The sequence below is a fragment of the Athene noctua genome, chromosome 1, assembly GCF_965140245.1.
Source record: "Athene noctua chromosome 1, bAthNoc1.hap1.1, whole genome shotgun sequence".
Classification (NCBI taxonomy): Eukaryota; Metazoa; Chordata; class Aves; order Strigiformes; family Strigidae; genus Athene; species Athene noctua.
Window position 1 is genome coordinate 261,089,688 of NC_134037.1, and position 22,557 is coordinate 261,112,244.

At 41.3% G+C, this 22,557-nt stretch overlaps 1 protein-coding gene across 4 annotated transcripts; it reads right to left on the reverse strand.

Annotated features, from left to right (window-relative positions):
- Positions 1 to 346: 346 nt before the first annotated feature.
- AQP11 (aquaporin 11) lies at positions 347 to 15,483 on the reverse strand. 4 transcript variants are annotated; one of them, XR_012635626.1, is made up of 5 exons: positions 15,204 to 15,483; positions 14,434 to 15,091; positions 9,103 to 9,219; positions 2,130 to 2,328; positions 347 to 394 (listed from the first exon to the last, which is right to left on the reverse strand). XR_012635626.1 is itself a non-coding variant. In XM_074932929.1 (4 exons), exons 2-4 carry the CDS (start codon positions 15,026 to 15,028, stop codon positions 2,195 to 2,197), a joined length of 846 nt encoding a protein of 281 aa, XP_074789030.1. In that variant the 5' UTR covers positions 15,029 to 15,091; positions 15,204 to 15,483; the 3' UTR covers positions 933 to 2,194. The 4 variants fall into 4 exon arrangements, 3 of the variants coding, with proteins under 3 accessions (XP_074789030.1, XP_074789041.1, XP_074789053.1); XM_074932929.1 differs by lacking the exon at positions 347 to 394 and having other exon boundaries at positions 933 to 2,328; XM_074932952.1 differs by lacking the exon at positions 347 to 394 and having other exon boundaries at positions 2,213 to 2,737.
- Positions 15,484 to 22,557: the final 7,074 nt, after the last annotated feature.

Here is a 22,557-nt window from a genome sequence, read left to right on the forward strand (position 1 = left end):
TTGCCTTAATTTAGTCAATATAAGGCTTGTCTATTTCTTAGTGGTTTTTATTTTATATTCTAGTGGCTATAAATAGAGCAACTACTTGTTAATCAACCAGATTTGTACCAATTTTTTTAAACTATGTTATGCCAAAATAAACAATGTCGACATACAGAAGTGAGATCCGACCTCTTTGCTTTATGGACTTTGCTTTTGCAGGTTGACAGAAATGACGTGGAAGTAAGGCCTCTAAGCCAGTAAATCTTGGCTGCTGGTTAGTTTGTATCTCTGCTTTCTCTTTTCCCTGGCCACTTCTTTTTATGCTCTGAAGTTTATTTTTGAGACCTTTACCCCATGAGCCTCATGGGCTCAAAGGAGACATGCAAATCAGTTCATCATGTAAGGCTTAATTCTGTAAGAAATGAGGCGGAAAACTGGGTGTGAGTACACCAGTAAAGGCAAAGTCCCATGGAGAAAAAAAAAAATAAATCTTAAAGATATGGATCACTTTAAAAATAGGTAAAAGAGATACAAAGCATTAAAGCAAGAAGGGGACAGGTAGAAGCCTCCCAAACCATCTTTTTTAGAAGCTGTACATGTTCTTTAGAGAGTTTCTGCTCTAGCAGCCTTCTGTGGCTGAGCTACAAGTAAGAGGATGAACTGTAAAACCAGCTAAAGGATCCCATCCTGTGGGGCTCACAGCGTGGTGGTGCATAGTCCTTGCTGTGAAGTTTCATCCAAGAGAAGTTTGCTTTAGCAGGCCTCCTCACACTAGTATCAAATGCTGCTGAATGATAACCCAGCAGTTGTAGTTCTCTTTGGCATATGAGCAGGCTACTTTTTTTTAATTTTAATGACTGAATACAGGGTCTTGGATAAGACTCTTTTCTACAAAAAGCATGTTCAGCTGATTTAATTTTGCAATATAGACTTACAAGTACCTTGGAAAATTAAAATGAGAAAAGATTTTATTGCAACAAGTAAGAAATTACATGAAAATATTCCCTTCCCAAACTCTTGCAAAGAAGGTAGCTGACAACAGTAGCTGTTTAAGACTTGGTTCATCATTTTACTGTGAAAAAAAACCCTGTCTGATTCCCTTCCTTTCTATTAGAATATGGTCTGCAAAGTGACTTTGGTAATGAGTCAGGGGGCCTACTACTGAGATCTTTGTAGAACTTGTTAACCATCTCTCCTTTCAAACCTAGTAACCGTAAAGTGAAAAACTGAATTTAGTCTTAAATTTTAAAAATGTATTTTGGCATAAATGAAAATTAGGATGCATCCAGAAGAAACCTTATGCTAGAAACAGAACTTCAGAAGGTGGTACCTATCAGTGGTGCTCTCCTCAGTGGAGGCTATAAAGCGTGTGTTTGTACCAGTTTGTGTATACAGCTTTCCTGTGGTTTAGCTCTTTTATTCCCCTATGTTACAAATTCCAGAGAAGGGCAACGGAGCTGGGGCAGGGTCTGGAGCACAGGTCTGCTGGGGAGCGGCTGGGGGAACTGGGGGGGTTCAGTCTGGGGAAGAGGAGGCTGAGGGGAGACCTCCTGGCCCTCTGCAACTCCCTGCCAGGAGGGGGCAGAGAGGGGGGATGAGTCTCTTTAACCAAGTAGTAAGTGATAGGACAAAAGGGAATGGCCTCAAGCTGCACCAGGGCAGGGTTAGACTGGCTCTTAGGAAGTATGTCTTTCCAGAAGGGGTGGTTGGGCATTGGAAGGGGCTGCCCTTTAAACCCTGGAGGGGTTGAAGAGTCGGGCTGACCCAGCACTGAGGGATCTGGTGGAGTTGAGAACAGTCAGTGTGAGGTTCATGGTTGGACTGGATGATCTTTGAGGTCTTTTCCACTTTAGATGATTCTGTAATTCTGTGAAATTCATTTATTACAAGTAAAATACTGATGTTACCCAAAATCAAGGACAAATCAAGCTCCACAGGATTCATCCCTGTGTCTATTTTACTATGTGAAGAGGCAGCAGTATTTTCAGATAAAGTAGCAGAGGTTTTTTTGCCTAAAATGCCCTTTTATGTGTGTGGCTATAAAATTTTATGGCACTTTATTATGGCTCTTTCCAACTAAAATAAACATTCAACAGTGGGACAGGATGGGGCAGAACCTTGTGGAAAGGAAGCGAGGGGTTACTTACCTGCACTCGGGTTTTATTAAAACAATGCTGGTCCTACAGACTTTTAATTTTGATGTAGGGTACCTCTAGAATAGAGCTGTGGAGACTCTTCTAGGGAGTAGTGTAGCCTTTCTTCCTCTGAAGTATGTATATTGCAAGTAGGAATATGGTGAGGTCAATGTAAGAATGAAATCTTCAGCTCCTTTTTTGCAGGTGCCTTCTATGGGAAGAAATCCCAATAAAAATCAAACCTTGAAAGGACTAGGTATTTATCTAAAATTAGTTTTGCATGCTGTTGTAATAAAGGTCAGCAAATGGCACTTATGGCTAAAGTGACGGTTTCAATGTTTTAACAGTCCTTCATATGGCTTAACTGAAAATGTAGGCAGATAGTCTCAAAATCCCAATATGCTATTACAAAATAAGTGTTTGAATACAAAATTGTTTCAAACATGAAATCTGAAAATACAACTGAAAGGTGCCATGGAAGCTGATATCAACAGTCTTCTGAAAGCTTCATGTCTACAGATGTTGTATTTTTTAATGTATTACTGCTAGATTTCAGAATTTGATGTCTCAGGATATCCGAGGAAGGATTTCATCCCATATAAAAGCCACAAGTATTGTACCTGAAAAGAGAAATTACAAAAATTACCTTTATTTTAATGTATTTGAGAAGGACACAGTACTGGTATTGAAAATAAACATTATGTTCAAGTATTTGAGTGTCCAATATGTGATCCAGCAGGGATTGCAGAAAAATGAAATTTCCTGTTGAAAGGGCTAGAGGCAGTCAGTACTTTTTGCAAACACAATCGTTTTCACAAAGAAAGCTTCACCAGACCATGAAAGTGATCCTTACAAGTTAATAATCTTTTGGTTTGTTGTATATTTAATGGTTTTTTGTTCTGATCTGTATGAGCCAAGGCAAAGGCAGAGCAGTTTGACCTGGGAAGTCCAACACATGCACTTTCCTCAGGCCTCCTTTCTTTGTAGCAGGACCTATAAATGACTGAACCAGCAGCTCAAACCTCCGTTCCTCAGCCGATGGGATAAGTTTGCTAGCAGTGCCTGTTTTGATTACTACATTGGTTTTAGGTGCTGCAAGTGGGTATAGCATAGTGGTGTGTGGTTTGTTATTTTTTTTAAGATCATTCTTAGGGTTTATTCTGAAGCTGAAAAATGGTAGTTAGAGATTGTAGGTTCTTCATGACAATTATAGAATATCTCAAGTTGGAAGGGACCCATAAGGATCATCAAGTCCAAAGGGCACCTAAATGTAGCTTAAGACCACTTTATTCTGGGAAAAAAAAAAATATATATTCTGCTTCAGAAATGCAGAGGTTGATAGTGTTCCTCACCCATAGCTTGTATTTTATGAACACTAGATCACAAAAAAATGCTTATTTGAAGGGATTCTCCCTAGTGCAATCTCGCACCAGTGCAGGACTATTGCCCACGGTCAGTGTGGCTTTGTCTAGCTGAGCCCCAAAATCCTCCATGGACAGACTTGTAGCACTTCTCCGGGTAACTTGTCCCACTGTTGCTGCACCTTTCTCCCAAAGGTTTTCCTGGAGTCTTAAGTCTGAACCTCCCACACCACAACTTGCAGCCTTGCTGTTACATTGACAATGAGAACAGTTTGTCACCCCTGTGACCACTCTTCAAATAACGCTTGACTGCTCTTAAAAGACCCTTTCACCTCATTTTTGTCAGCCTAAATAAGTCCAGTTCCCTCAACCTTCCCTCGCAGATCAAGTACTCCAAGGCCCTTCACTATCTTCACAGTCCTCCACTGACTGGATTCTGTTTTCTCCACATTGCTCTTGGACTGAGGGAGACAGTAATATCCCACAGTCTGCTGGCCCCAGTTTTGAATCATGTGGTTTGTCTTGCAGAGAGAACAAACTCGCATTCAGGTCGCTGTTGAACACAGATATTGAGGAATATCAACTCCAGTGCTGACACCAGCATACTCTGCATCAACCCATTGATTATTACATTTTGAGGTCAGTGATTTGGCCGATTTCTATTCCATCTCATGGTCTCTTTGTTTGACCCCTACTTCTCTGGACCAAGAATGCTGTGGGAGATGGAGTCCAAAGCCTTACTAAAGTGAAGGTATACTACATCCACTGCTCCCTGCTCATTCCCATAGACATTAATTTCATCACAGAAGGCCAAGCGTGGATTGCTCTCACTGAATCTGTGCTGACTGTTCCTGATTACCTCTGTGGTTTTCACATGGTTGGAGATGGATTCCAAGACTAGATACTCCACCATATTCCCAGGGCCTGAGGTGAGACCAACTAGCTTACAGTTCCCTGGCTTCTCTTTCTCCTCCTCCTCTTTAAAAGCAGTCATAGTATTAGCACTTTTCCAAGTGTCAGAAGCTCCTCCAACTGCTGTAACTTCCTGTAAATGATGGACAACAAGAACACTGGCCAACTCTACCTGCATTTCAGGGTGATGGATTTGCATTCATCCATTGCATTAGCCAATGGATTTGTATTCATCCAGCTTCTCTGTCATTTCTACCCTGTTTCTCCCTCACTATTGCCTCCTTTCCAAAACTTTACTGTTTTACACAGGTTTGGGAGCAAGTTTTGCTTGGGAACACTGGGAGGGATCGGGGGGAAGAGTACCTCAGCCTTTTCCATGTCACCCATCACTAGGTTGTCTCCCCCACCCACCAATGGATCTGCATTTTCTCTGGACTTTTTGGGTGATTTTGTGTATGTCCCTAGTCTTAGTTCCATCTGAGCTCTGCCATTCCTGATTTTGTTCCTAAGTAGATCTGCAGAGCTTTTATCTTCCTCCTGTGCTGCCTGTCCCTGTTTCTCCTTCTTACGTGCTCTCCTTTGTTCACAGGGAAGCTTACCTAGCCATCAGGGAATGGCTCTGTGTCAAAATTCCCAGTCTAACTACACGACAGATGTTCCTGCACATCAAAATGCATTACTGAGCTCTCAGTAAGCTTTTTTGAAAAATCTTTCCATGGGATACTTCTCCCATTTCTGGCAGTGTCCAAGGGAATTAATACTGACCTAGCAATTCCCTAAGTAGAATTTTGTTCTCCTGAAGTCCGAAGGCTGAACAGCTCTGCTGTTTAACTTCCCAGTCTTCCTCTGGACCCTAAACTCTCATGAGGACTACAAGTGGCCACATTCACTACCTGTTCTTCTCTGTTTGTAAGCAGCTCAAGTACAGGATTATCACTCACTGGCCCTTTAGAATTTGAATTAGACTTGATTAGTAACAGCTTTCTAGGAACTTCTTGGATGGCATTCACTCACTGTATAAGAGTTTTGCTCTGTCAGGTGATGTCTACATAGTTGAAAACCCCTAGGAGGACCAGGGTCTGGGAGTACAAGACTTCTGCTAGCTGTTTGTCGAAACCCTCCTTTGCTACCAAGTCCCTGAGATGCTGACGACTTCACTGCAAATGGACTTGCAATTCTTGTTTCTTTGCTAAGCTGCATGTACTAAACTTGATGGAAACCTCTGAATACCCTCCTCTGAGCAGAAAGGTGAAAGTTTCACCTATAGCCTTCTTTCTTGCTTACCTCCTCCATTTATGTCTACTGCTAAGCAACTTCTGTGGCATTTATTTTCTATCCTGATGGTGAAAACCCTTTTTCTTCTAAGGAACATTATTAGTCTTTCTGGTAAAACTGATCTAAAGAAGTGGGCATTGATTCTGTTCATAGTGTTAGAAAGCTAGCAGGGTGCCAATCTGGCACCTGTCCAGGAGAGAGCATCTCATTTTTTGCCCTCACTATCTTGTCATCAACTCTTCCATTCGCAGCTGCCATCTCCCTGGTACTGAAAGAGCAGCATTAGTTTGCTCCCCATCATTACTAATGGTTTAATCATGCCTGGACAACTAACATGAATTCCTTTGGCAGTAAAACAGAAACTGTCTTTGTTCCACTGGTACTTACTGTTTCTACATTCACAGTGCAGAATTTAGGCCTGCCTCTGCTAAGCTATAAACACTTGCTGACTTCTATATTTACTACAGGAATTAGCTGTTCTAGTGCTACTGGAGAATCACCTTCACCAAAATATCAGTGAAGCCATTTTGAAAAACAAGTTTTTAACTACAGTTCCAAGATTAAATTTATGAAAGACCATAAAGCACCGGTAGATTTGTTTATCCTAAAAGAAAATTTCCACTTCTTCCTCCTCTTCTGAAAGTGATAATCAATCTTCCTCTTGTTCTAAGTGTCCTTTCTAAGAAAATTGTTTTAAAATTGATGCTTAAGAACTTGCTTGTGTCTTACCAGGGTATCTTTTATATACTGAATGGTCTGTCTCCTTGTCCTCACAGGTATTTACTATGGCCATAAATGTGATCATATCGCACTTTGCACAGGCAATTTGAAGTTTCATGGTATGCCAGTCCATGGTTCTGCATGTGGTAGTTATTACAGCAAATCACAAAAAACCCTAATAGACTCCTAAAATAACTCCCCAAAATAAGAAGAAAGTAATTTAAGCATCTAAGATGCTGATGCTGGGAAAAGTGAAGACATCAAATCAGAATATCACTAGGAAGTCTGAAACAGTATTTCTGCTGACACCTGGATTCTGAAAGTAATTTTTACAACTAAATTTAAGATGTCCCTTCCCTCATCATCTAATTTTATGATTCTGCTTAGAGGTTCTTTTCACAATAATTTTACCAGCATCATAACGGGTCATTTTCCTAAATGGCTCATCCTTTGGTTCAATTTTGGAAGAAAAAATTCTATTCCTATGATTTTCTTATTTTCAAAAAGTGTCATAAAAATTTAATTTCCTGTTAGGTCTGTAGATCTGCGCTCTTGTATTCATCAATTCAGTTTTCAAATATAACTATCTTCTCTATACTTCCACCTCAGACACCTTACATTTATTTACAACTCCTGGTTTATCAGACAAGGTCTGTATGTATCCATGAAGCTCCCTTGTTCTGCAATTAGATATTTATATAACCAATAGACTGTTTGCCCTTCAGGTGATCTGTAAACCCGAGATCTGTAACGAAATGTTTCAATACAGTAGTAACACCGCACAAAAAGTGATGTGTCGTGAGTTTTCACATCTTTACAACTGCTTGGTCTGGAGTTCCTTTCCCTCATTCAGCATTCAATACATTCTGTATGTATTTTCTAGCTGTTAACTAACAATAAACTGCTGTTTATGAGTTTTCACAGAAACGTAAAATTACTCCCTAACTGCATTCTAAATGCCTCAAGTCATGGTTCCATTTGTGTTAACACCTGTTGATTTTTCTTACTCAATACAAAATAACCTGAAGGCTTTTTCTGCAGAGCAGTTCTGCAGGATGCATCTTGCTAAGTAAGTCAAATGTGGTGTTTCTTCTAAAACATGTTCTGCCTCCTGTTTCTTCAGATCACTTGTCAAATTAACAACAAGCCCAAGTACTTACAACCCAGACAATCTCAATGTGGATATCAGGATGAAATCAGTTAATATACCAGAAAGCTAAACATGAAGATCTAAGGAATATCCTATGTTCTGCTAGGACCCAGCTTTGCTGAAGACATTTCATTAGCTACTAACTGGAGCAGTACATGGGGTTTTATTCTACTGTTCAGTCACCCCGTTTGGACATCTAATTTAACAAAATTATATTAAAATCAATTTTAGTTGGATTAAAAAAATCTGTCTCCATTTTTGACTAACTAACCTAAATAGAACATGCACAAACATGGATGTAAAGAAACAGAAGTCATTTGTTATAGCTGTAGGTTTTTGAGATGTTTCCTCAGTGTGTTTCACTGCCCACCTTTCCCATACCATGTTGTACCTTCTAATAGGATTAACAGACACGAAAGAACTCGGGATTAGTTGACTGCTTCTTTATATACCCTCTCAGCAGAAAGCTTAAGATTTGTAGGGACTAACTGTAAACAATCAACAACATGCAGTATTACATGGAGCATTTTCATCTGCACACAACTAGAAGTTAAAAATCAATAGTTTACAAATTAAAACCATCATTTACACTACAAAAATTCCAGTTACTAATATTCCCTATTCTTAAACTAAGAATAGATTGTTTCCAACAGTGATTGGGGCAAAAACTTACAATGGGAACTGCCAAGTTTATACATTACAGAGATAAAAAAGATTCTATATTATAATAGTAATAATCGAGAAAGCATATTTTAAGCACTTGTCCTAATACCTGTGGTTTGGTTCTTTTTTTTTTTTAATTTATCATCCCCATGTTCTTGCATACTGTCATAAAGCAACACAAGAGCTGCACGCTAGCCAGTATGTTTCTCTTTTTGAACTTAATCAGGCTGATGTTCACTTTCAGGTAGCCTCTTCTCCTTTTTAATATTCTGCTAGAATCTGCAAGTGGGCCTTTGATCAGTGTGAGAACATGCAGCAGACCTCAAACAGGCTGGATGTTAATATGAAGGCATAAAGTCCCAGCCAACAGACAGCTTCAAAAGGATCACGCTCCAGAGTAAACAGCTGTTGGTTTATAACTAACTAGTTAACCCTAACCTAAACACTAACCTTTTTCCATTTAGAACTGTGCTGTTGCGGTTTTTTGGTAGGTACATTATCTTGCTCAAAGCATCCCAAAAGTACTTAGCTTTTGAACATGACATGTAAACTAAACAATTACATAACCTAATATGGTTGTTTCTTAAAATAAACTGATCAAAACAGTAGATACTATTTTGTGACTAAAACTGGTGTTTAAAACTCAGTATTAGGTGCTTGATACACAAAATAGAATGCTACAGGTGCTCTACACAGAGCATTAAACAAGTTTAAAACACACAGCCTACATGTGCAAAACAAAACCATGATTCTGAATAACTTCTACGTATACAATTGACTATTTTCTAGATCTTATTTAAAGCAGAAAACAAGCAGAGTATAAAATAATGAATACCTATTTCCTGATTTTTGAACCATGTACTAAATCACACTTTCTCAAATACATAAAGTATTAAGAACTTACCTAAGGATGGTGCTATCCAATATACTAGTGAGTAACTCAAAAATTTGTCATAGAAACAATTTGCATGTAATGAAAAAGCCAGTGCTGGGTTAAATACTGCTCCTGTGAGATTTCCACCTGCAATAAAATGTATACAGTATAAAAATCAAACCATCTTTCTTAATGTTTACTTTAAATGAATATTGAAATGCAGGTACACAATACTACAAGAAACATGCACTCTGCAATAAAATGCTTTAGCAGAAACCGTTTGAACAGGCAACCTCTTCTGCAGTTATTTACCAGATGATACATGTTTAACTGTTTTCTAAAACGTTTTAAAATATCTAAAGCGTAGGCTATAACTTCCTTTATCTCTTTCTAGCAAGTACTGTTTGAAGAGATGGGTTTGGCTAATGTTGAATGTTTCTGTCGATAAAACTATAAGCTGCTTTGCTAATAGTCTGTATCATGCCAGAAATTACACAAATATTAGTAAACAAATACTGAGCCTTCATTACATCTCCGTGTCACATGTAACACATATGCAAGATAATGGTAAAAAAAATGGCACTATTCTTACTAAACTGGACTCTATACTTTCTTATTTGAGCAATAATATTATCATATCAATTTAAGACCACCAAGACTATCATATGGTAAAAGCCTTCACAATTATGCTATATGTTATTTGAAGAAAATAAAAGCAAACCCTACTCCCCTCTCTTGAAAAAGGAAGCTTAAAGAAGCCAAGCATCTTTCCTTGCCTCTGACTTTAGATGTAAATGAAGTTGCTTAAACATTCTCTAAATAATTACATCCAAACATATTACACTGGGGACTAAACCGTAATTGCACCCGCGGATGAATCTGAAGGTGTTTTTAATTCTGACCCATGTTGCTCTTCTCATTGCAATCCTGCAGAAAAAGCATTACTCAGTAAAATTATCTGTATTTCTGTACTATTAGTTACTAATCGCCTCACATCTATTTTATCTATTAAACTATAGTTATAAACTATTATATAGTTGTGTCTGTTTAGCTTCTTAAAGCTTATTCTTGATTTTCTCACCCTTTGTACAAATACCATGCTGCTGTAATCCTCATTTGTTATGAACATGCAATCATTTACCTAAAGTTTTGGTAACGCCTTTGTCATTCTTCTCTGTATTTCTCCTATATTCTCTGTATTATTTCTTTTATCGTTATTACAGTTCAGGAAGGTTTTAATCTTTGTTGACCTACTCAGTTTACTCTGGTTTTACACTTGTTCTCAAGAGCAACTCAGATTTCCTGTGCAGTCTGTTACTCTGAACGCTGACACATCAACAGCTTCCACTGTTGCCAGGAAGGCCATCTATAATAATTTACTTTGTTTTAATCTGTTTATGAATTCACTGCTTCTGCTTTTATATCCACAAACATACATTTAAGAATAGAATTTAACTCTCAAGCTGCAGTTGCTGTTTCTGAACATTAAACATTAGACAGAGTTTTAAGTGCTGTATTTCTTCAGTATTCATTACTCGTAACTACTGGAATATCAACCATAGGCCAGAGCCACTAGTATAATTATTCAGAAAAATTTATTAAACAACTCAGTCTGTGTACCAGAAAAAATAAATTATTTTATGGCAAAAGAAGTGTAACATCTTTGCTGTTGTACACTTAAGCAGTTGAAGTAATGTGTGCTTCACACAATGTGTGAGAAAATAATTTTAACTTTTTAAATTACTAAAGGCAAAGCCACAGTTAGGAAGAGAATATGTATGGCATGTTTACCTTGATATGATAGGCTCAGAAAGTTCTAACCAATTTAATACAATTCTGACTTCATTGTAATATTGCCTTTAAATGAAAAAGCTTTCAAAAGATGTATTTTCTTCTTCCCCTAATTAAATATTTTCCTGAAGGAAATACCCAGAAATATTCTTTACCTACATGTATATGGTCTGCATCCTTAGCTTCTGAATCATTCCCTTAATATAAATTTTTTTTTCCTTCTATTTAGTAGAAACAGAGTGAACGCAGTATTGAAGCTTTTGGGTACAGTATGTACTACTATGAAAATTTGTTCTGTGTGAGACTAAATGTAAAAAGAAAAGCCAAATATTTTTAATTATGAAAGAGTAGAAGAAAAAAAACTAAATGAACAGCTTGTAATTTTGAAAATACTGTATAATCTTGTGTTATTTGTTGGGAGTAAATCAGAGCAAGTTGGAGCAAATACCTTTTAAGGGGTACACACAGCAGTGACCTATCAACATTTACTTTTTCCAACAACTTCCCTTAGTCCATTGTATAAATATAATGGGTTTGAGCCCTGTATGTGTATCAATACATTTCGGCAGGTGTAAGCCACAGGGATATGGCTGTCCTTCAAAATTTTACCAAACTGGAGTAAGAGATACTCTTTACAGTCCCTTTTTAGACAGCCATCATTCCTCTCACAGGATATAGCTTTCAAACTCTCAGTAGAATGTAATTCATGGCATGAAATACGATATTTTGTGTACGAGATGTATTTTCTAACATTTCTGATTCATTCATAACTCGATTGATAAACACAGGTCCTGAAGGCACAACTGATTTGGTTTTTTTTAAATCAGGGTGTAAAAAGGAATCATTTAGCATGAATTTTATTTTGTAAGTTTAACGCACTTCTCTGAGTTCCTAGCTAGAAGACTGCATCTGCCAAATTAAAGTTTGAAAAACCATTGTTCATACAATATTCTGAACTATTTGATATTTTCATAGAAAAAAGGAAGAATGTTACCAGTTTGCCTAAATTAGCATTGCTTTGCCTAAATTTGCGCTGGTTGCCAAGCCCTTCAGTGCTCGGTGAGCAAAAAAGATCCTCTCCTCTTTAAGAAACGTTCAAGTGCCTTAATAAACAGTTAACGAAGAGGCACAGAATATTTCCTGAGAATGATCCAGCCCAGCTAAGTTATGCATCTGCCTGTCTTCAAAGCCGGTAGACGCCACGAGACCCAGAGGATGTATTGTGGTTTGTATATATGGACCAGACATAGGTCGTGGCTGCCTACCAGGCCCTTTGCTATTGCCACAGTGACTTGGCACGCTGACAGGAGGCTGTGCTGAGTGGCTGTGGGAAGGGGGTCCTGAACAGCACCCCTCAAAATGGAGGGGGCAGGAGGATGGAGGATATCCCGGGGAACGGCTTGTGTGTAGATGTGGGCAAAGGGAAGGAGGCAGCAAGAAAGGTCTGAGAACCTCTGAGGTGTCCTGCATGTACCTACCTACCTTCCGCTGAAAAAGAGATCTGTAACAGTGCAAGTCTGTGACATCATCACAGAAAGAAATTAATAGCAGCAGCCTGCTCCCACACTTGTTGTATAACAGCTCAGAGATAGGAATCTTGGGTTTTACACCGCCTTCTGCTTCAAAAGGCTTCAGTCCACTTCTCGGGAGCACACAGTAAACACCCGGCTCATGACTACTGCAGGGAGAGGACAGCACTGCTCACCTTTCCTTTCGAAACTGAGTTTACAGCAAAGCACAAACCTTAGGAAGCTTGGAGCAGAGCAAACAAGAAAGAATTAGAATTTTCACTAAGTAGGAGGTAAAACTAGGTTCAGGATCTGCTCCCCAGAATGTCTACTGTAAAAATACATCTGCTTGATTCTAGATTAAAAGAAATGGAAAGAAAAACGTCCAGGTAGCACAGGGTGTTCTGCACACAATACAGACAAACTGCATGTGAGAGGGGCCTGGGTGCAGTAGGTCTGATGTTTCCTAGAAGTACGTGCAGATCGATTGCACTGGATATTGTACCCAGTCCAAGTTTACAAGGAAGGGGACTTGGTACACAGCCTTCTCCTGCTAGAAGATATAAGGTCAGCCTGGCCAACGACACTGGGCATGAATTTTTTGTATGAACTAGCGAAGACAAAGGCAACGTGAAAAGTATTATTTTACATGTCTATTTGCTAAGCAGGAAAAGAATGTTCAGAATCAGGAATCCAGCTTTGTATGCTTGTAGAAGAGGGAGTATGATCTTTGGCCGCACTTCTACTGGGCAATTCAGGAATATATTTAATGTGCTAAAATGCAATGACACCTTGCCTCTGCCTTCAAAAATTAATTTTAGAAAGCAGTTCACATTGCTAAGTTAATTCCCATAATTCTCTATGGACTTATTTTAATCTTTTAGGTGTTAGCTAATTTCAGCTAAACATAATGAGTGAAGGTTTTTTCATTAATACATCCGGAAATTTGACTGTACTTTATTGTACTACATGCCATTATGTCAGATAGCATAATACAGTTACATCTTTTGGACAAGATGCTAATGACATTCCAGACATTTGCAGATAAGAGAGTGATTTCCTTCTCTCATAAACAGATTTGATAATTACCTGGATGACTTCCTCTGTGGTGGGGGCTGTAGCACAAGCAAGGAGCTCCATAACCATCTCTCACCTCCCTGTACCCCAAACTACAGAATCTCCCCCCCAGTACAACCCACTCCCTGCAGGGCAGTCCTCAAGTGACAAGTGACCTAACTCTGGCACACTTCACCGAGGAGAAGAGGGAGCATCAACAGTCAGCAGAAATAAGTTCACGCTGACTCCCCTCACCTCTTCCTCCCGTCTGGCCCTGGGAGGCTGCGCAGGTGACAGTGTCCCGGCTCTGGGAAGCATAAGGTGACAGTCAGGGACAAGGACATGGGCACACAGGGCTTTACAGAGACATGAGACTCTTCTGAATGTCGTCACACAACAGGCACCTAACTTCTTTCTTCTTTAACACTTGGTTTCCTGAGGTATTATTTTCTCATTTCTGCATGCATTCTATCAATAGCCATTCCTGCTTCTGATTTAAGGATTTAGCGCAGTTAAATAACTGCACTGATATGAATTACGCATTCTTTAAACGTTGAACTTCGTATTACTGGTCTGTAGCCTGCCGTTGCACAATCTGCATTTTGTTCCTGATGCAGTGGTGCTCTCTCGCAATGCCACTCAGAAATCAGAGCACATTGTATGAAATCTCTCACGCTACACAAAGTCAGATTATGAAACAATCCTTCACCGAGAGATTTTATCAGTGTTCTGTGAAACTCTTAGCCATATTTACTTGTAGATTTGACACCATTTTAAACTCGTAACTCTTCATTCTTAATCCCACACCTGTCTGGAATCTAACCAGGCAAACTTGACATAAACTCCAAATGAACTTTGCATATGCAGGACCAAATATTTTCCTTGATGCGTTTTTTGTAATCCAAGAATAATAATTTTTCAACTTAACACTTTTCAGAAAATAAATAAAATCCTCCCGCTACAACTTTATTTCAGGAACAGAGAAAAAAAAAACAAACCAACTAACCTGCATACACGAGCATGGTGATGAGAAGAGCAATCAAATGGACTCTGTATTTGGGATTAACACTTTCCACTCGCAGGATGGTCAGCTGGAAAACGACAGAAAAGAGCAGTTCTATGCAGAACGCCTGCGTCTCTGTAGTCTGCATAGGGTTGCTGCAGCCCTGCGAGTGTGCTCCAAAATGTGGCTCTGCCATCTCCAGGCTCCAGATAAAGTGCATAAACCCCCGGGCAAGCACTGCAGCCACGAACTGAGCGGCGATCTTGAGTCCCCCCATCTTGACCGATATCCCACCGCCCCACATGGGCTGCAAGGTACCACAGGGGTTGCAGGTGCTGCCAGTCAGAGTCAAGCCGTGCAGGACGGTGAAGCCGTAGGTAAGCGTGAGGGCGGTATGCGGTTTCGGCTCCACGTTGCCGAGCAGGCAGAGCTCGTTAGTGCAGGCGCAAATCTGGAAGGTGCTGAACATCTCCAAAAGGAAAGTGCAAAGGCGCTGGCGGGCGCGCAGCCGGCGGCGGGTGAACCTCCTGCACAGCCCCACCGTTACCATGATGCCGGCCATCAGCAGGAGCGAGGTCCCGACCCCACCGGCAGCCATGGCGGGAAGTTTCACAGGCCGGAGGACTCGAAGGAGGGGTTCGTCCTGGTCCAGCCTCACCACCTACGGGGACAAAGAGAGCGGGAAAGGGAGGGAAAATGACCACCCTTTCCCTTCGAGGTAGGAGCCAGCTTCTGTCCCCACCTGCTTGCAGCCTGTGAGTTGTCTGACTCACCCTTCGCCTGACGGGGAGCAAAGGGCGGGGGAGCCCAGCTTGAGAGGGGCGAGGGCAGGGGGATCCCTCTCTCCTCGTCAGGGCTAGGAGAAGGAAGGCACGGGGAGTGAGGGGGCGAAGGGGGCTCGTCCTCCCCTCAGCCCCTCCGCGGCGGGGCGGACGGAGCTGCCCTCAGCCCAGAGGCGGGGAGGGGGGGTAGGGCGCCGGGCGCCGTCCCCACCCACGGGGGAACAGGAGACGAGCCAGTTCTCGGCGGGGTCGGTAGCGGGACCTCCCCGCGGGCTGGCGAAAGGCAGTTCGGGAATAAGCTCCGTCCTCCCGGCGGGGTGAGGCGAGGAGAGGTGACGCCGCCGCCGCCTCCTCCTCCTCCTCAGGCGGGCGCTGCGCGACGCGGGGCGGCCGCGGGCAGCGCGCGCGAGGGGCCGCGGGACTGCGCATGCGCGCGGCTCCTCGCGGGCAGGGGCGGGGGGGGGGGTGTGTGTGTGTGGCGCGAGCCCGGCGGGCTGGGGCGTGAGGCGTTTCCCGCGCGCGGGCGGCGGCCCCTGGTGCTGAGGGGAAGGGGCGGGCGGGCGGTCCCTGCCCGCCAGCCGGAGCACCGGGAGAGGCGGAGCCGCGGGTTGGTACCGGCCGCTCCCCCCAGCCCCAACGTGGCTGAAGGCTTTTAGAGCCGCTTCCCTTGTTGCCGGGCTCCTGGCCGCGCAGGAGGCGGGTGTGGGGGTTAATTCAGTCTTTTCCTCCCACTGGCTCGCTGGGAGAAAAGGCGTCTGACGGAGCGCCAGGGGGAGGCAGGTGGTGGTTCTTTGGGCTTCTCTAGTGGAAGTAAGGCTAAAAATAGGCATTGTCCTCACGCTGCAGAAGGAGGTAACGTTGACTTTTATAGCAGGCCCTAAATAGCCTCGGGGTGGCCCTGAAAAATGAGCATGGCCTCCTTCAGGATAATTTTTTTGCACCTGGTAACCGAGAAGGGTGAGTCCAGTGTGAGGCAACTGGTGTAAACGCTTCCAGCCCTATTAAGCTGAGGCTGAGTTTTGCTCCAGTTTCTACCTGCAGTGCTGTTTTGCACTTAATGTGTTTGTAACAGGTTGTACCTCTTGCTGCGATTGTTATTCTGGTGGGGCGAGAAATAAATGCGTGGGCTCTGTGTGCAGAAATGGTTGTGCCACACGTCCTTTGAGGTACTGCTTCGGTTTTCACCCCGTGGAAAGACTAAATGTGTTTTGCGGTGCTTTTTCCTGCTTTTCATCTTTTGTTGCTGACTGGTGCCGCATTTTTAGGAGTGCCAAAATCCTGGGTTTGTGAACTGTAAAACTGAAGCGCTGCTGTCAGCAGTTACCACTGTGTTGCAGTTAAATGCACCTGCAAGGAGGGACAAATGCTCAATATTTCTAGGATCCAGTATTTTTGCCACAAGGTGGCATCAAAGATGACAGTTTATCAGGCTTTGCAGGAATGACTTTTGCCCGATCAAGGTCTGCACACTGTGTTTCTTGCAAGGAGGCAATACACAAAGACATTGCTTCCAAGCCACAAAAGCAAACCCTTACTTTCAGTTGAAGGTCAGCCTACCATAAAGATCGAAGTTGCAAAACACAGAATTGTTTCTCCAGGTGGGAGTGATGTGACAAGCTCTTCCTCATTTCCAGATGTAGGATCATCAAGATATCTGGTTGTAATCAGTTTGGAGAAAAAAAAGAGTGTTTAGAAGGCTCAGCTTCCAAGGGGATCATTTGGCTACGAGAAACAGGGATGTTTGTAACAGGAGGGGAGAAAAAAACAGCAGTTGAACAGTGATAATGTAAAGAGAGGAAAGGAGAAAATGGCAGAGTGGTTCATATTTGGCTTTTATTGTTTGTACGAGATTAAATGTCAAGAAATATGAGTGGGGCAAGGCAGGAGTCATGACTGTGTTAAGTCATTACCTAAGTCCCAAAGCACCTTTATGAAAACCCTGAACTGAAGCAATTGCTTTTCTCAGCAATGATGTTCTGTAACTGTAATAAGGAAGAATGCAAGCAGTTATACCCTTTACGTAGTTAAGATTTTGGATGAAATTAAGGAATGTCCTGCTAGAAGTAAGAATCAGAACAAGAAAGGTGGTTTTTAATACATACATATAGGCTCCTCTGTTTTATTGTTTTCCTCTGACCACGGCTTTATGCCCTCTGTTTTGAATTCACTGGTGACAATGTACACCATTATGGATGTGGTCAGCACCGCCAAAATTATCTTCCATTTTTCTTTCCTACAAGCAGTCTTGTAGTTTTTATTAAATATTTGTATTAAAGTGACATCTAGAGACTGGAGTCTGTTCGTCTAGGAGCTCTCCTGCATGCACTGAAAGTGAATGTCAGTTCTGAAGAGCTTATTTTCCAAAGAGATAAAGCAGAAAATTGCCAGTAATAGTTTTATGTTTTATTTGGGAATAATTTGGGAATTTAGTATTATGCTCCTTCCTTTACTTACATAGCTAAGCACAGCCATGTGTGTTGTTCCTATTCTTGCAGGTTGCCAGAGAACATAAAAATTATTGCCAGTCTGTTTCTGAGCCTCAGACGGTTACTTGTGCTTACGACCAGTCATGAATGTGTCGTTTAAAAACAGACTAAGGTGGATGAGTCATTTAACAGCATGGTCTCAAGGTGGATTATTGAAGTGTAGATTGGAATCGATTGAGTTTAATTTTTTTTTTTTTTTTTAAAGTATAGTTGGTGCCAGTGACATGAATAAGGGGTCAAAAACCCCGTAGTTACCTGTGTGACCAGCTCCAAATATTTTACCTTCCTGGTGTGCATATACTGTATTTTTTGACCACCAGAGGGTAGTGTCATTCCAAACAATTGCTTTTGGTGTGCTCCTATAGCAGCTCTGTGTTTTGCCACTGATAGGCGAGAATATAGATCTTCTAGATCCAAGCGCAAACCCTTAATTTTGTCGTTTGCAAAAACGAACGTTCAAGCCCGGAATGTATTTTTAAAAATATTTTACAGCATACCGTTTCTTGAAACTGCATGAGTTGGACTCATCAACTGCTTCTTTGTGACACTGCTGGCTCAGTGTCTCATTCCAGGATGTCCTGGTGTCTGCTCTCTCCTCTCCTCTGTGTGCCAGATTCCTTCATGCTCCTCTCTGCTCTATACCAGGATATACAGAGTTTCCATTTTCTCTGATACTTCTCACTTTCTTTTCCTCCTTGCTTTCAGAGTCCTTCCACATCCTTTTCTCCCATTTTCCCTTCCATGCATATTGGTGCTTGTATTTTCTTCCCCTATTCGTGTGTATTCCTACTTTCTTTCTCTGCTCAAGCCTTCATATTTCCTGTTTTTTCTGTAGCAGTTCTGCAGTTAACTGTTCGTAGCTCTGTGTATGGTTTCAGCGCCCTTCCTTCCTAAAATTCCCTGATCTACTTCCTTTTCCTATGGGAGGCTGAGTCATTTGGAGGGTATCAACATGCCAAAAATTCTTGGATGGGTTTTGCCGGGGTGAAATTGGGCATTATCATGCTGGAGGATGCTGGCAAACACTTCTAACCATTTTTATGTTAATGAACAATTGCAGAGTTGTTGAATCTGTAGTTCAGCTAACTATATACCAGGGAATTCATGTGCCTCTATTTTCTCTGTTGTGGTTTAATTGGTTTTCTCCCAAATCAGTAGCTTTCCACTGACATTTAAAACTTCACTGGAAATGGATTAGATACAGAAACTATAAGTAGTCATAGTGCCTCCAAACAGAAAAACCTTGTTGAGCACAGGCCATGGCAAGCTCAAGCACAGTTTCAGCACAGCTTTTCTTAACAAGCGGCCATGGAGGTTTAGGACTTTACCCCTTTCCAGATGCTTTTCACATCAGTTGAAGGCCGGTGCCAGACTTTGCACCAGGGGGCACTCAGAAGCTCTGCTGTACCTACACTGCTGTGCAGACAATAACAATCCTGGTGCATGGGCGTTAGGAAAGAGCCTGGAATGATGATGTTCAGGCAACTGCTCAGTAGACGAGTGTGAACTTTTAGCCAGTATATCCAAGAGTGCTGGATATCAGGGCAAGAAATGCTGCTGCACATGCAGGCTATTGCTGTAAATACCTGGTGAGGGCATTAGCACTGATCAAAGTGTGAAAAATGGCCAGGTTCCTTAAAGCTCTGCCCATACCAGCAAATGAAACAGCATCAGGGATGTTCCTGAGCACTGGAGCTTGGTTGTTTCTACTGATTCTCACTAATCCTTCCATGGTTTTAGCCTGGGCCAATGAGCAGTTTCCAAAAATACTCCAGGGTACAGTTTAGGGGATACATCCTGCCATTCCCAATCAGTAGATTTTGTGCTTTCACCGTCTTCTTGAGGTTTTAATAGAAGGGATGTTGGATGTCCTGTGCCAGCTGGCCTCAGGGGCAGAGACTGGTCCCAGACTTGTTTAATTTACTAATGTGGGGGTAATCACAGTGACCAGGCCCAGCCACTAGAATGAAAATTTGGATTGGCAAACCCTGTTGGGTTTAGGCAGCAGGAACTGAAGGGGGGTTACTCCTATCTGTTCCTCCACTCTGCTACCAAAGGTTACTGCCTTGTGCAAAAGGACCAGAAGGTTTTTTTTGCTCTTCAGTCATGACAGGCCACCCTGCACAGTAAATGAGTTCTACCACCGATTTTTGTTCTCTGATCTTGCTGTTAGCTTTGACAGGAAGCAAATTTTTCCAAAAAATGTAACAAGCAATCTTAATTGATGAGGTGAAACATGGAGAAAGGAAGTCTCTAAATCACCTGGTGTTTGTAACCTTTGATGCAACATGACATATACAAATTAATATACATAAAATCACTATTCCATAGTAATAGACACATCTTTCCACATTATACAAAACCAGGTATTTTGCTGTAGGAACTTGCCTGTTATTACTGCATTAGTGTGCGTAGACTTAGGATTTCGAAGAAAAATTTTAATATGACTGGAGCAAAAAGAGATTAGTTTTAAGTATATAATGATTTGAAGGCACGCCCTGTTGGCAAAGGCCCTTGCCTTAACTGATGCGACCAAAGCTGTTGATTTTCTTATGATTACTACAGTATTTCTCTTTTCTCTCTAAAGACCAAGATCCTGGATTCAAGTGATTATATCTGTCAGTTTTGATTTCAAACCAGAAGGATCTAACTTTCCTCCTTTTGAAGACAAGCTCACGTAATCCAGAAGGCTAAAAACTAAACCAAAAAGCTGAAGGCAGAGAAAAAAGCTTCCCGTTTTTTAAGGACTCTTGGTTTTTAAGCCCATTTCTGGGTGGGTTTCCCCCTCCCTGGGTTATGTAATACAAAATCATCCTTAGTTTTGCCTTTCTCAAGTGTTGTTCTTAGCTGCCACAGCCCCATTCATGACAGTAAAGTGACACTTGCTAACAAAAATTGCACAGTGTGCAGTCCTTCATCTTTTGTTCCCATCGTGTTGCTTTCCATCTGTTCAAAGCTTGTTCCAGAATCAAACTGCTTGTTTTAAAACATGGTCCTATGTTGAACATGGAACCCATGAAGTGCATGTTTATGATCTCATCGTGTCTGTTGCACCCAACTTTCAAAATATTTTTCCAAATTCCAGGTCTGCAGAAATTGAGCCAGGCCTTTAGGGTAGTGTGTCTCCTCACATGTCTCCTGCTTTCTTCAGGATCATCTGCCCTAACTCATCATGCTCTTGCAATCACTATTTTACACCTATATTAAGCTATATGTGCATTTAAGCATATAGCATGCCTACTCATGTGGCTTCAAAATTCTGTTTGCTAAAGATATTTCTTCAGGCATGTTTGCAATAATTCTACAGTGCTTTGTGCATTCTCTTTCCTTGTGAATAGCTTGCTACTCCTGCAAGGGCACCATCACTTTGAAATAATATTTTAACATTAAAATAGAAGTTATACCTGACAGAAGTGTAAAGATGTCCTGAAGGAGATCGTTGTGCAATTTTTTTTAGTTGCTTATAAACATACCGTAGTTAATTATGTAAAATAATTAAGAATTGTAAATGCTGAAAAACCAGTAGAAGGCCCCGAGGTGAAATGACTAGTTTTCAAGTGTATTTAGAACAACAGTCTCCAAAACAAGAGTTCTCTACTTCTGTTTATTATGCATAGTGCCATAGATCAACAAAAATTATCATTGTTGTGTTATCTTTTTACTTGTGGGTGTTTCTGAGAAAAATAATTATGTAAGAGCAAAACAAAATATTCTGCTGAACTTGTAAAGAAAGATAGAGCACTGAATTGCAGTTGCTGTCACTGATAATTAGCTTTCTCTGCCTTTGTCAAGTACCATGGAACAAAACCAAGAAATAAAGTGCCACTGCAATTTACAGCAACTCAAATTTTTTTTTTTTTTTTTGATATAAATCTGGTTTCGAGGCCAGAAAGAAAGTTAAGAGGGACTGTATTGTCTCATGTAGCACCAAAGTATATTTAAATATACATTTGTCTTTTGCTGGGCTGAGTTAGAATCTTGCAGTCCAGCAGTCTTTTAGCACGCGGTCTTTCTTTTAGCAAAACATTTAAACTCTGTGAAAACTTTTCAACCTGGTCCATACCCATTTTTGACTTTGCCCTTCACAGATCTGGGTTGTGAGTGGCATTGGCTGTACTGTGTAAGCAGGAGGGCTTGTGCTAGCAGCGTTCCTTTCATGCTTGCTACCAAAGCAGTGTTTTGGCCCAGGCAAAGAAGTTCTTGAATTAAAGTTTCATTATAGGTAAACTGTATATTCATGTATAAATAATCTCACTGGTATCGGCATACACCTGCCAAGTGCCCTTCTGAACCTGCTATCAAACATCACATTCACTTGACAAGTATGAAAGCATTTATCAAAAATGTATGTTAGCAAGTGTGCCAGAAACTTTTGTGGGAAAGGAGTGAGTTCTTTTGTTCTGTCTCTCTAAATTGTTAGTGATAATGACTCATGTGTTGCTTACAGCCTCAGAAACACATAGCCATAGTTCAGAAAGCAAATAGGAGCTCTGCTTTCCTTTATGAACAGGTGATGAAAGACTGTAAGAGGAAAAAAGGAGGCAACCCACCTTAGAAGGATTTGAATCAGACAGCTGCAGCAGCAAGCTTGACCAAAGGTGAGTGAAGAAACAGATACAAAGGGAACGATCCCAACTTGTGGCTGGCTCTGGTGTCGTCTGATTCTGATGCCAAAGGAAAAATTGTGGAACTGTGGAAAAGGAACATGACTGATTTTATGTCTAGTTTTATATTTACATGTTCCCTTTGAGCTGTACCATGCCTGTGTCCTTTGTGGTTTCCTTCAGAGAGAGCATTTTGTAAGCTCCTTTTTGCTGGAATCCCTGTTGATAAGGTGCATTTGTTCATTGTCGGCTTCT

What these genes read in the sequence shown, in the direction of transcription:
- AQP11 (XM_074932929.1), bottom strand. Translation starts at nt 15,028, where the DNA reads ATGGCTGCCGGTGGGGTCGGGACCTCGCTCCTGCTGATGGCCGGCATC. An exon ending in CACCATGCTCGTGTATGCAG is followed by an intron (nt 9,220 to 14,433) that starts GTTAGTTGGTTT and finishes ATTTTATTGCAG; the next exon opens with GTGGAAATCTCACAGGAGCA. An exon ending in TTGGATAGCACCATCCTTAG is followed by an intron (nt 2,329 to 9,102) that starts GTAAGTTCTTAA and finishes TTCTTCCCATAG; the next exon opens with AAGGCACCTGCAAAAAAGGA.